This window comes from Diadema setosum, chromosome 12 (assembly GCF_964275005.1).
Source record: "Diadema setosum chromosome 12, eeDiaSeto1, whole genome shotgun sequence".
Taxonomy (NCBI): domain Eukaryota; kingdom Metazoa; phylum Echinodermata; class Echinoidea; order Diadematoida; family Diadematidae; genus Diadema; species Diadema setosum.
This window is the reverse complement of record NC_092696.1, coordinates 30,850,517-30,865,115: the sequence shown is the minus strand read 5'-3', so window position 1 is coordinate 30,865,115 and position 14,599 is coordinate 30,850,517. Positions and strand designations below refer to the sequence as shown.

Below are 14,599 nucleotides of genomic sequence, written 5' to 3'. Positions count from 1 at the left end.
ATATCAGAAACCGAATGGATTATGACGTGCAATGAGTATTTCTTGGGGCAATCATGCATGGGTAAATACCTCTTGTCGAAATGGAAACCAAATCCTAGCCTCCCCACTGTGTCCATGTATTTTTATTTATTTGTGTATTTTTTAAGTCTTCTTTAAAAGCAAGGTAATCCCATTCAGTGCCACAAAGGCCTGCTTTACAAGGAAGCCCTGCGTTGATATACATTACATTCAAGTGACCTTACATGTGCACACAATAAAAAACAAGAACAAAACGAACGTGTAGAAGTGAATGAGTGAAAAATAACCCCCCCCCCCCACTTAACCGACATGAAAGGCAGAGTTCAAAGCCTGACGTTAATGGCGAACGATATAGTCAATATTAAACTGATGGGCGTTAAGAAGGCAATCCAGGGATAAGACATATTATGCACAAAGTGTCCGTTTGGGAATTAAGTCATTTGGCAAAGAGTAATAAAAATGACTTTCTTATGGGGGACTTTGATCACAATTAAAAAAAAAGAAAATATCTGCGAAACCTTCAAAAGTAATCAACTTTTATTATTTGATTGATTAATTGATTGATTGATTTTATCTCTGAATTCCTTTGTCATATATAAATGAAATACAAATTCAATTGAACAAACTAATGGACCACAGTATAATTTGAATCTTACAGTTAAAACAATAAATGACTAATTCAAATATTTTACTTTTTTCCCCTGACACAATGCAAAATGGAATTCAACAAACTATTTTGTGCATACATTTATCCAAATACACGTTATAGTATATGTATTGCTCAAAGACAAATTATGCAATTATCGATGTAAAGAAATTCAGGATACTATTATTATAAGCAAACGCTTGACGAGGACAATAGCATCAGAAATTATTGTCTATGTAGGAAACAACATTTAAAGAATATAACATATAAATTACAAGTCATCCAGTGGCGATAAAGAGAATGAAAGAGAAGATGAGGGGACAAAGTGCAGCGATGCATTGTGTAAGATGTGAAGTGTTTGAAAAAAAATACAATAAATCTATTGTACGTTCTTCTCTAATGCTTTAGGAACGATAGCTTGTGCGCTTCCATGGTAGCATTATCGTCATCATAAGAACGTGTAATATCAGGAAAAAAAACCAACAACGTATATGTTCAACGAATTCTCGGACTGCAAAATCATAATTATTTGGTAAAATTGATGCTTTTGGGATGTCCATGTGAAAAATGTCATTTTTATTCGTAATATTATTTTCTAACCTCGTATTTCGATATAATAAAGTCATTTTCAGGTCAAGTATCTCGCCATCTCGCCATCAAGTAGAATGTTTTTTTTTTTTTAAGTTGTATCTAACTACAGTCAAACCTGTCTTCGCGGCCACCGGTCTATAGCGACCACCTGCTTATAGCGGCCAATGAAAAATCCCTCGCACAAAATTTCTGTGTCAGACCCTTTATATAGCGTTCACCTCTGCATAACGCAGCCAGCGGCCACTCATTTTGTGTCCTGAGGTGAACCTGCATATAACGGCAACAAATATTTAGAACCATTAGTATACGTTAGCTTTCTACTTCATTGCGTGAATTATACCGACTCCTATCTCAGTCACAACCACACAGACATGATTGACAAAATTAATGCAGCTCTTTGCCATGAAAAGCCGTCTTTTCGCTAAACTTGGCTAGATCTATGCTCTAGTGATGTCGCTCTAAATAAAGGTTACAAAGGCACAGACAGCTCCTAAAATGAAATAACGGCGCAGAATTTGACAAAGATTAACTGCCATTGAATAAGAGCAATGGGGTACTTGTCTGGGTATTGTTTGTTGCTTACGTCAACTTCGCACAAACTCATTTGTGAACCCATTCATGTAAACCCGTACGAACCAGTACAGATCCTCAGGCCCGAAATGCTGTTTTAAAGATCAAAAGAACAGAAATAGGGAAAAAAAAAACACAAATAAAATGAGGCAAAAAAAAAACATACAGAAATACCTGCACATGTAAATTTATTTGCTTGTTTATTTGTAGTTGTTTTTTTCTCTTTAGAATAACGTGCGGAATAATGTGCGGTATTTCATGCTGTTATACAATGCAGGTGTTGCAATTCAAAATGGCCACTGACCTGTCTTTGGCGGCCACCTGTCTATGGCGGCCACTTTTGTTGTTTCCCTTGGGTGGCCGATATAGACAGGTTTGGCTGTACTTGTACTCAGCAAGATAATTTATGTCGCCATAACGACATGTAATATCTCGTGAAGTCGAGTTGACTGCTATGATTCATGTTCCTATACGATGACATTCACATGTTGTACTTCTTGAAAATAGTGTAAGTGCATCTGTAGATATACACCTGTGGACGCATTTGGAAACGAAGTTTGAATAGCAAGATAGTGTATGTCACCATGACAATTATTCTTTTTTCAGGAAGCAGACTCTGAAGAGGATTATTTTGTATGTCACAATGACAGCATGAGTTTGGGGAAGTCGACTTTACATAGCAAGATACTTCAAACAGCTATATATCGGTATTATCTTTTGAGAAGTTGACCTGGCATGATGATCCTTTGAACTGCTTGAAAAGCGATTAGAGTTTATTGGATTTATATATCAGGGACTCAGATCTAAGCTTGCCAGGGAGCAGCGCAATGTACAAGTTCGACTGCATTCACAGACAGACAGAAGTGATCAATGTACAGCGTGAGGGCGCTATTATGTGGGAGTTACTTCATGTGGAGTAGAAGGAAGGACATTATAAGTGTTGCTTCGTTGTTGTTGTTGTTGTTTTTTTTTCCTTTACAGCGCTTGTTATTTGTTTGAAAAGATTTTTTTTCTTGAAATTCTATTTTCTATTGCATTTAATAAACCATACGTATTTTCAATTCAGTCGGGGAGCCTGGTTAATTCGGTACATAATACTTCGAATAACGATATGAAATATATCAGATATACGTTGTATACCCTGCTTGCACTTCATAGCTACTTTACAATGTTAAATTCCCCACTTAAAAACATATTACTCTAGATTAGGCAACGATAATCTGTGTTCTTTACTTTGGAGAATGCCTTCATAAAACATCGCGCGACTTTAATCCTCTTGCATGTCCTGTTAGTGTACAAGGAGACTTTGCTACTATTTCGTCCAGTTTTGTCCCGCCTTTTTTTAGTACATAGGGGTCATCTTATTCTTTTAACAATTATTTCATCCATTATTCATTATGTTTTATGACATCATTTCTTACTTTGATTTATTCAGTGTACATGTGGATCGTTATGACTGACAACAAATTCATTGGTCCGCACCTGACCATGAACGGTAAAAAAGCAAGTGGTATTAATTGCCATTAAGTATGAGGATCACGGACTGTAGGGAATGACGAAGCCATCTTTTATCCACTGACTCAGCTTGTTGGGTCTGTACATTCCTATGTATGAAAGGAGAGTCCATTATACTGCTTCCAATAACGTCGTTATTATTGTTGTCGCTACATAATCATATCAGTGTGTCGATTAAGTAAAAAAAAAAAAAAAATGTTGCTTGATCTTACGTCTATAGCTTTAAAATATCCGCACATTACATCATTAGGTATGATTTTTGTTTGTTTGTTTTATTCTTCTTCTTTTTTTTTCCATCTGAGAAGATGGCTGGATAGCCCATATTCAGCTACGTTAATCTGGTCTTCCATGGGGTCCAGTTGGTAGTCTACGATCCTCCTCTACAATGATCTCTCTTCTTTTTGTTCAATTATTCCTGCTTCCAAAGTTCACATCATTTCATTAATCTCTAAATTTCAGTTTCACATGTCTTTCCCGTTATTTTCTTTAGATTGAAGATCTGAATTTATATTTTAGCAGCGGCGATGATTTTCTAAGTCAGTCCTCGGTTGGAGAAGACTTGGCCCAATGGGTGTGTGCTATGCCACGTCTTTCGAAGTTCAGTCTGTGGTGCCCCTACTTGCCCGATAGTTTCATCTCAACAGCCGCCACCTTAGAATCATCGTGCCAGGTATAGCCTATGTTGTCTTTGACTTTTATTGAAATTAGTGATTTATTGTTGGGAGAGGACTGTATTTGTATTTTCGAGAAAAGATAAAGAGCCTGATGTGTATTATAGGTTTATGCAATGACTCCTTTAGCAAATCAATCCTATTCTATTTGATATTGACATAACATTATTTGTAACTTCAATCCTCCTCAGCATTATGACATTCAATAGATGAACGAAAGCATAGGTGTGAACACTTTTCATGCACTGACAAATGTATGGAAATCGAGTGCAATGCGTCTCTTCCGTTATCCGGTTGGGCTTTACACATAAAGTATTTTCTTTACTGACGATACCATGTTTCTCTCCGATAAGTGTGATTATTAAATTTTTGCCATTAAAAAAAAACAAAAAAAAACAACAAAACATTGCACGAGCAGGCAGAGAGGAGTGAGGGAAGTTGGAGAGAGAGAGAGAGAGAGGGAGAGAGAAAGATAAAAAGGGAGAGAAAGAGAGGGATGTAATATATATATATATATATATATATATATATATATATATATATATATATGTATATATACATATATATATATAGAGAGAGAGAAAGAGATAGAGAGAGAGATAAAGAGAGAGAGAGAGAGAGAGAGGGAGAGAGGGAGTGATTGAAAGAGAGTTCAGTGGGGATCCTTAAATGCGGTAACGTTGTGCAGGTGAATGGCGCTGTACTATTCCCAGGAAGTAAACATTGTACACAATATTTTATTTCGTTTTGATAGGAAGGGATAAGGCAAAGGATCGTTACTGAAACACAGACACGCAGACACACATACATGTGTCGGGTTAACAAACAAAGACTTTGGCAAATTCAATTCAATTCAATTCAATTCATCCATAATAAAAGAAAGAACTACACAAAACTAATGATTATATTTGACCCTGCACCTCAAAACAAACAAAAAGTCGCCAGACATGAATTTTTAGTTAAGACAATATTCTGAAAGAGCAGACTTCAAGCTTTAAAATGATGTATAACTCAAATCAAATGGACTCTCCTAACCTATCCAAAATATTGTAAAGAAAGCACAAACTCAGGAAAAGTGTGAACTGAGAAAAGAGGCTCTGAAGTACAGTGTCTATTCAAGCGTTTAATCTTTTCCAAACCGTGCTGGCTGTGCGATGAATGGGACAAAAGCAGGAAGCAAACCACCAGAGTAACAACAATGAAGGGATTATCAGATTAAACTAAAATTAAGCATGCCTCATTAACACATTCTGTCCATAATTAATGCCAACTTTCAAAGCAGTAGCAGTATCATTTCAAAAGTTATTAGAGTTGAAAGTGAAGAGTGTGGACAAGGTTTTTCAGAAATGAAAAAGGGATTTTAAAGACACACCTAATCACACTATTCTACCATAAATGTTCCGAGATAAACTGCCTAAAAACACACTTTCCTGCCCGTTTTATGATACCAAATTTTAGAATAATGTAAAAGAAGACCCGCTCTTTCAGAAAATATGAAAAAGTCAAGTTCGGCTAGGTTGACCCATTTCACTAATTTTCAGTCCTCACGCAAAATCAGTGTGTGCGACTTTATGTTCGTTTTGAGGTGCACGGTCACATATGTTAATTTTAGCTTGAATAAACAAATGTATTTTTTTTTTTTGTTTTGCGATTCGTAAGTCACAACGCATTGTTTGAATCCATAAGGAAACGTATAAGGCCTAAATACTGATCAAGACCGATAAAACTCTTTTTATTAAGATGTTCGGGATCATGAGTTTTGTTTCTTGTACAGTACATTACTAAAGGGGCCCTGAAATCCAAATGCATGTTGATTTGTCTCGGTGTTGATTTATAATACCTTCAACATCACTTTTGCGGTGAAACGAATATCTAGAAACATTCCATATATTTTTAATGATTTTTTTTTCTTTTATTTTTCTTGAGATTACTTGGGAACGCCCACAAAAAAAAATCTTTTCAAACCAACCAATATTCATATTCTTGAGATGACATCATCTGTCAATTATTGCTAAAGTGCTGAAATGTTTAACAAAAGACATTGGAATGCACCTTCCTCTCAACTCAGCATAACTTGCATGTTCCCTATCCATGTCTTTTGTTAGTCACATTAATATGACAGAAACATGCAAGTTATGCTGAGTCGAGGGGAAGGTACATTCCAATGTCTTTTGTTAAACATTTCAGCACTTTAGCAATGATTGACAGATGATGTCATCTCAAGAATATGAATATTGATTGGTTTGGAAGGATTTTTTGTGTGTGTTCCCAAGTAATCTGAAGAAAAATAACAGAAAAAAAATCATTAAAAATATATGGAATGTTTCTAGATATTCATTTCACCGCTAAAGTGATGTTGAAGGTATCATAAATCAACGCAGATCAACATGCATTTGGATTTCAGGGCCCCTTTAAATTCTTGGAATCCCAAACACTGCACGCTACGTGGGCGACTTCACAATGCTGCAGTTTGTAATGCGGCACAATGAATCCTTCATTTACGATAGAATTGAATAGAGTAAAGATACTAAAAGATATTCTAACCGAGAATGACACTGGACGACTCTGTGTGCGAAAATGTGATAGGTATTTGTGATCACTTCCTTGCTGGCAAAGACCGCAAAAAGCAAGGCGGTGGTGCAGTAATTTGCATTCGCAAGTCACAACTCATTATTTGAATGTAGACGGAAACAATTGTAACGTGAAGACTACTCATGTGTCTATGGCTGTGTTTATCAACTCCTTTTCTCGGCTGAAACAGGCTATCCAAACAGCTTTCAAGGAACTTTTACGAGTTGATAAACGCAAAGCTGATTTGAAATCCCTTTAGCAAAGCCTTTTACGAAAGGGTGCGTTTATCAACTCTCCTTTCTCGGCAGAAACAGGTTATCCAAACAGCTTTCAAGGAATTTTCACGAGTTGATAAACGCAAAGCTGTTTTGAAAGCCCTCTAGGAAAGCCTTTTCGAAAGCCCGAAATTTGTGACGATCCAAACAGGTTTCCTAAACAGGTTATCAGAAACCTGTTTGTAAAAGCCTTTCGAAGTTGATAAACGCAAAGCTGTTTTGAAAGCCCTTTACGTCGCCCTACTGCGGTTACGCAACCATGCGTTTCCAGTTTCTGAAAAGACGCGCGCCACGTATAGTGCACACGAGTACGTGTACACAGGTGTATACATACAGCTGTGTGTAATGCACGCATATGCTTCGAACAAGGAGGTGTTTCTTTCACCAACAAGGTTTGAGAAATAGAGTAACAACAGTCTCATTCCCTTTGATCCCTTGTCTCATGCCGCCACTCAGAAATATTTGAAGTATGTGCTAAACGAGAGCTGCCTCACAGATAGGAAGACAATTGATTCATGTGCCATTGTATCATGACTCGTCACTCTCAAAGGAAGATATGTCTTTATGATGGTAATTGATTTTCGCCGTCCCTTCTTAACAAGCGGCACATTAATAGTACAGGCAGTCAGGGCTTTGGAAGGGCTCTCGAAAGGGCTATGGAAAGGGCTATCGAAAGGGCTATCGAAAGTTGATAAACGCAGCCGACGAAAACAAGCGGCACATTAATAGTACAGGGAGTGGACAGGGCTTTCGAAAGGGCTATGGAAAGGGCTTTCAAAAGGGCTATGGAAAGGGCTATCGAAAGGGCTTTCGAAAGTCGTTTAAACTGGGGAAAGTTGATAAACGCAGCCATTGACGAATAGTCATAGGGAATGTTACCTTGCTACAAGAATTTCATGTCGCATAAAAATTGCTTAATAATGTATCTCAGTACTAAACATTGCGATTTTGGTTTGTTTGTTTGTTTTTATCGTAAGTTAATGTTATAAACTGATAAACATTATTGCGACGTGATCCACCGCGAAGATCGTAACAAAGACCCAACTTAGTGGATTGCATTTCATTGTCTGCTTCCAAAGAGCAATAACTAATTAATTTTGTAACCCAGTAACGTGTACGATACGTTACGAATGCTCAGAATATTTCGAAAGAAAGAGAGAGAGAGAGAGAGAGGGGGAGGGAGAATCAGAAACGGACGAAGGAAAATGGGTCGGTAGAGTAAACGATTTGTGGCTGATATTTTTTTTTCCTCTTTCTGATACAGATCATCGAACTTTACATATTTAGCATATCTACCATGTCAGTGGGGGACTTCGCCTCAGAGTCAGCAGCAGCAAACTTGGCTGAATTTCTGTGTCGTCTGCCCCATCTTACACTTGCCGAGCTCTATGATCTAAACCTGCCAAGGACATTCTTCACGACAATTGCCTCCCAGGCTTCACGCTGTAGAGTAAGAGTCAGTCATTAGGCGTTTTCACATCAGCTCTATTTCAAAACATCGGGCTGATGTGAAAACGCCTATTGTCATCTGTTCAACACCGTCAAAATGGGAGGGTGGGGGCGTCAATTACCTTGAGAGCGATATTTCGATTTATTTCACTATGCAGTTATGTCTTTTCGGTGGCATTGATTTATGAAATTCGCCAATCCCATCGATGAAATATAATCGCATACTTTTCTAATTCCAATGGAAGATGTTGTAAAGTTAAAAAAAAAGGAAACTTCCCAAGCAGTGGTATTTTAATCATGTGTAATCTCAATCCGTACCGACGCTCGATAATCAATGAAAGTTTTATACCTATAAAAGAAAAATATGTATCGAAATGAAGACTTCTTTTTGAAAAGAAGAAGGATTTGTCATTCCATATTGGTAAGAACACGTGATTCAATTAATATTCAGTATGCTGCCATGAAACGATTTCCTTTAGAGAATACAGGAGCGGATCCAGGAATTCCGTAAAGAGGGGGCGTGTTTGCAAAATTAAAGGGGGGGGGGGCGTACGCACCCCTCCCCCATTTTTTTTCTTTTTATTTCTTTTGTTTCAACAAAAAATAAAGGGGGGGGGGCGTGCGCCAGTCCTCCCTGGATCCGCCCCTGGAATATCAAAATCTGGTATATGAAGAGCTTGTTTCAAAAAGGTGCTAAATCCATTGAAAAATGACGGATTTAGATCCTTTGGGAAGCAAGCTCTCCCCCTATCTCCCTCCCTCCCCCCTCTCTCTCTCCCTCCCTCTCTCTTTTTTTTTCTCTCTCTCTCTGTATACATGTATATATATATATATATATATATATATATATATATATATATATACTGTATATATATGAAGGGTTTGTTAGCAAAAACCGATAAGTCCATTTTTTAAGATTTTAAAGTACGATCTCTGTCATAAAGTACAAAATAATACCTTTTAAATGATATATTGGTCACTACATATAAAGGTATATTTTTTAAGTTATGGTCAAAAGAAGCAAAAATTGTCTTATTATTCTCTTTTTTTTCTTGACCTTTAATCGCAAATATCTCCATTTGGCAAATATGGACTTATCGGATTTTGCAAACGAACACTTCATATGTAAATATACCGGGTGTCCCCCCAAAAAAAAGCGGAACGATGGATTTTCAGCACCTTGCGTTCTAAAAGTGATATATTTGTTGACATCATTAGAAAGAGCATCTTCCGCAGAATACAATGATAACAAAATCATTAAATTAGGTTCAATACTTTTGATTCTACGCCAAATTCTGTAAATGCAATCATTTTCAATTTTTTTGCGACTTATGAGATAATAATTTGGGTGCGACACGCGTTCCATACGGTGAATTGTGAAAGCTCGTTGATCCATGTCAACAAAAGATAACGCTTTCATATAGGGCGCGCACACACACACACAGACACACACACACACACTGGTTTTTTTTTTTCTTTTTTTTCCAGGCCCGCGCTCAATGTGAAAGCTGTGATCTTTTGTTGACATGAATCAACGAGCTTACACAATATTCACGGTATGGATCGCGTGTCGCACTCAAGTTATTATCTCATTAGTCGCAAAAATCCGGCGAAATTTGAAAATGACTGCATTTTCAGAAATTGGAGTAGAATAAAAAGTACAGAACCAAATTTAATTGGTATTTTGGTATCATTGTCTTCTGCGGAAGGTGCTCTTTCTCATGATGTCAAAAAATATATCAATTTTAGAACGCAAGGTACTGAAATTCCACCGTTCCACTTTTTTGGGGACACCCGGTATTATATGTATGTGACCGTGCACCTCAAAATGAACACAAAGTCTAAAGTCGCACACACATTTTACTTGAGGACTGAAAATAAGTGAAATGGGTCAACCTAGCCAAACTTGACTTTTTCATATTTTCTGAAAGAGCGGGTCTTCTTTTACATTATGCTAAGATTTGGTATCATAAAACGGGCAGGAAAGTGTTTTTTTTTTTCAGTAGTTTATCTCGAACATCTTTGGTAGAATAGTGTGATTAGGTGTGTCTTTAGAATCCCTTTTTCATTTCTGAAAAACTTTGTCCACACTCTTCACTTTCAACTCTAATAACTTTTGAAAGGATTGTGCTAATGCTTTGAAAGTTGGTATTAATTATGGACAGAATGTGTTAATGAGGCATGCCTAATCTTAATTTAATCTGATAATCCCTTCATTGTTGTTACTCTGGTGGTTTAGTTCCTGTTTTTTGTCCCATTCATCGCACAGCCAGAACGGTTTGGTAAAGATTACGCGCTTGAATAGACGCTGTACTTCACAGCCTCTTTTCTCAGTTCGCACTTTTCCTGAGTTTGTGCTTTCTTTCCAATATTTAGATAGGTTAGGGGAGTCCATTTGATTTGAGTTATACATCATTTTAAAGCTTAAAGTCTGCTCTTTCAGAATATGGTCTCAACTGAAAGTTCATGTCTGGCGACTTTTTGTTTGTTTTGAAGTACAGGGTCACACACACACACACACACAAACACACACACACATATATATATATATATATATATATATATATATATATATATATATGTATATATTGTTACGAATGTAAACTGCTGTGCTCTCTTCGCTTTCAGAACTGCTGCCTTAGCGAAATTGCTGCGCTCTCCTCTCTCTTGCAACTCGTCCTTGCCTTGCTTATGTTACGTAACTTTCCTCCTGTCCTTGCTTCTGTCCTCGCTTCATCCTTCACCGACTTACGGCCTTGCTCCGTCCTCGCTCTATTTGCTTCGACCTTGCGTCTCTGTCCTTTCTTCCGGTGGCCTTGCTTTCGACCTTGCGTCTCTATCCTTTCTTCCGCCCTCGCTCCGCCCTTGCATATCTCCTTACATTGCAACGTCTGCACATCTGTCTGTCCTTCCTGTCCTAGCGAGCTCGGAAATGAAACACGTGTTTCGCGGCCTTGAAGTGTTTATTGTGGCTTCACTCTCAGCCTTCTGGCATGGTCTGGCAGCGTGCGACTCAGGGTCGTTGCTGTAATGTGCGACCCTGAGTTACGTAAGACCAGGGCCGAGTGGATTTAGCCGCCGACCTTATCAAGGTCAACCCACCGTTATAAATACCGCTGGTATCACTAAATCGGGATGATTAGAAGAGAGCAGAGCAGACAGACTATGTGTCCGCCAGTCTAGAGTATAAACTGCGATTTGGGATTCACTTCTGTTTTGAATTGTAACATTGCGAGATGAGATTCTGGTTTGTGACACTGCGAGATTGGACTTCGACAATAAACTTGCTGTCATGTCATGCCCGGAAGATATCGTGTCCGTTTTACTTCATACTGCCTGTTTAGCTCTCAACTGAATGTCTACTAAACTGAATGCTGTGTATGTGTGTGCCAAACTTTGCAGTACATGTAGACACTTAACAAATAACGAACGTTCAGGGTTAATTATCTGCATTCACGCCGGCCAGATGCAGAGGAATTATCCCCCGACTTTCGTTACAATATATATATATATATATATATATATATATATATATATATATATATATATATATTTATATATATATATATATATATATATATGTGTGTGTGTATGTATTAAATATAAATTGTATATATGTATATAAGTTATATGTTGGTATAAAATATGAGCCTTTTTTTCATTTTTTCCATCATGCTACAGGTGGAGTGCATTACCATCAATTACAAGCCTTTGAACAAGTTGCTGAATCACTATCAAGGAGGCACAGAGGTATGTGTTTTTATGTCATCAATTATTATTCCTTATTAATGATGAATTAGCATTGCCTAGCTGGACAAACAGAAAAAAAAATATAATCAAATGCTCTGTTAAAAACTGCACATATTAATTGAAACCATTTTTTCATCTATAGCAACGTCTATATGAGACATTTTTTGTGCATCTTATTTTTGATCGCCATTTTTTTTTTCTCTGTAAAAACTTTGTGCTGTGTCATGCTGTGATGATATATCATGTTTGGCACTAGTATACGTCTTGAAGATCAGGTTCAATAAATTGATCTATATTGCATTTTTGTCGACCATATATGCGGTCCGCCAATTTTTATTAAGTACTTGATTTTTTTTTCATTATTTGTCTGCCAGATTGCACGAAGACAGTATCAAAATTTGGCCCGTGGCTTTTTATGCACCTTTGAGATTTTAATGTAAGGGTACATCTTGCTATACTGTAGAGGCAACTTCGAAAATGTTTCAACTTTAAGTCACAGTTGGTACGAACATGACAAGAGGAAATACGGGCGACTTTAAAAGTGAAATTTTGCAAATCGCTACCGAACACGTGCTGAAGAGATGGTCGGCCGAAAAAGAATAGTTAATATTTAATTCCATACTAGTAATATGTTTTACAATCGATTCACACAGGTACTTTCCATTTTTGTCATGATAATTTCAGAAATCCCATTTCGATTTGCAATGCTAACCAAGTACAATTGATTATTTCTTTGATATAAATTATATCAATAACGTAATTGTGATCAGTGAAGTGAAACAAGAGAAAGTAAAGGTGAGAAAAACATGGAGAAAAAGACGTAAAAATACATCAACGTTGCGTTTTATACTTTTACATTATCCGTCTCATTAAAAAGTCTACTATGTTACATAGGCCTACATATTCTTTTAACGACGCAATGTCAGTAGCTTCAGAAGAAGAAGCAAAAGTTAACATAAGGACATAATACACTTTAGTTAAAGAATATTGTTCCATTCCAAAAATACCGAGTACCAGGAAGTAAATTCTTAGCATGAATTGGAAGAGATGTATTAACAATATAGAAGGGGCAGAAATAAAAAAAAATTCAATTAGTTGTGTGTCATGATGGTTTAGAAAAATTCATGTCGAACAATGTCTAATTTCGGAAATTACGTGGATTACCCAAATGCGATGATATCGACGTCAACTCGCATGTCGTTGCAGAAAACATTCACTTTTCGAGATCTTCGCGACGTGCGCTGCTACCTTCGCAAAATGTAAATGGAACTATCTTTCTTATTTTGGTGCTTTCAAATTTGCGCAAAAGTAGGTTGCTAACTTTAGTTTCAGATTTTAAAGGTAGTGTAAATAGTGAAGGGTAAGTTATTTTGAGTGACGACATGCAACACCGCATTTTCTTTTTTCGTAAAATGTGCACTGCCAAGTTCCAAAGGCGAAAAATTGGCTGAACTTCAAAGATGACATCAAATAAGAGTCGCGAATTAACACTAGCAACGCTGACGATAAGAGGTCACGTAAACGAGGTATTTTACTTGGATCAGACAAAAAAAAAATACAAAGTCGTCTGTAACTATCTGACAAAACTTCGTCATTCTATTCAATCTCCTCTCACTCTCCAATAGACACTCAGTGACGGAAACGGCTCAGAAGACGACAGCAGCCGCGAAACTGACCAGGGTTCTTGGCAAGAAGACGTGCACTCTCGGGATGAATCTGAAACAAACAGCTAAGGAAGCATCTTACTATTCGCGGAGTTGGTTTCTTGAGAGGACCAGAAAAACGAAGGACTCATGCAAGAGAAAGAAGAGAACAAACCCAGAGAAACAAGACCAGTCAATCCTAGAGAGATGTACCAAACACGGCTAATAGTTATAACGAAGATTCATAAAGTTCGTAGACCTTGAAAGACAAGAACCGAAAGGGGAGGGATGTGTGGGACAAAGAAGAGAAGAAAGGAAGTGAGGGAAGGAAGAGGATGAGAACATGAACCAGAACGAAAGGACGCTAGCAGAAAGACATTGAAGTAACATTCGAATCGGGAAAGAAAAAGCAAGAAGGGACAAGAATCAGCACGAAGGAAGGACGGGACGTATAGCACAGTGTAGTGAAACATTGGGGGGAAAATCATTCTAGTGAGGAATCCACGTGCAGGACGACGCCACAACCAAGATTCAGAGAGCCTCAGTGAGCTGAGCTGAAATAAAGTCGACCCCCGTTATAACGAAGTCCTTGTTTTTTCTCTGTTATATCGAAAATTCCTTATAACCGGACAAATCAACAATACTAAAAACAAAACAAAAAATAAATAAATGAAAATGAGCGGATAATGTCGGGGCCTGAATTTTGTATTACGTTGTAACTGGAGTTTCTTATAACAGTGTTTGTTTCTAACGGGCGTTCATTGCAGTAACAATGGAGAGCTCTATTGATTTATTAGAGGCATATACCAGTGTAGTGACGAAGTAAAACAACAACAACAAACAAACAAACATTTAGAAAACGCTCACAAACTTACATACCATCTCGAGTCACTGCTCCAG

General features: G+C 37.4%; 1 protein-coding gene across 1 annotated transcript; it reads left to right on the top strand.

Annotated features, from left to right (window-relative positions):
- Positions 1 to 3,920: 3,920 nt before the first annotated feature.
- Positions 3,921 to 13,789, top strand: LOC140235708 (uncharacterized). Its single transcript, XM_072315722.1, has 4 exons — positions 3,921 to 4,010; positions 8,122 to 8,307; positions 11,988 to 12,056; positions 13,682 to 13,789. Exons 1-4 carry the CDS (start codon positions 3,921 to 3,923, stop codon positions 13,787 to 13,789), a joined length of 453 nt encoding a protein of 150 aa, XP_072171823.1.
- Positions 13,790 to 14,599: the final 810 nt, after the last annotated feature.

Excerpts from the sequence above, each read along its gene's own strand:
- LOC140235708 (XM_072315722.1), top strand. The coding sequence starts at position 3,921 with ATGCCACGTCTTTCGAAGTTCAGTCTGTGGTGCCCCTACTTGCCCGAT. Across the intron at positions 8,308-11,987 it reads CCCAGGCTTCACGCTGTAGA|GTGGAGTGCATTACCATCAA; the intron begins GTAAGAGTCAGT and ends ATCATGCTACAG. Across the intron at positions 12,057-13,681 it reads ACTATCAAGGAGGCACAGAG|ACACTCAGTGACGGAAACGG; the intron begins GTATGTGTTTTT and ends ACTCTCCAATAG.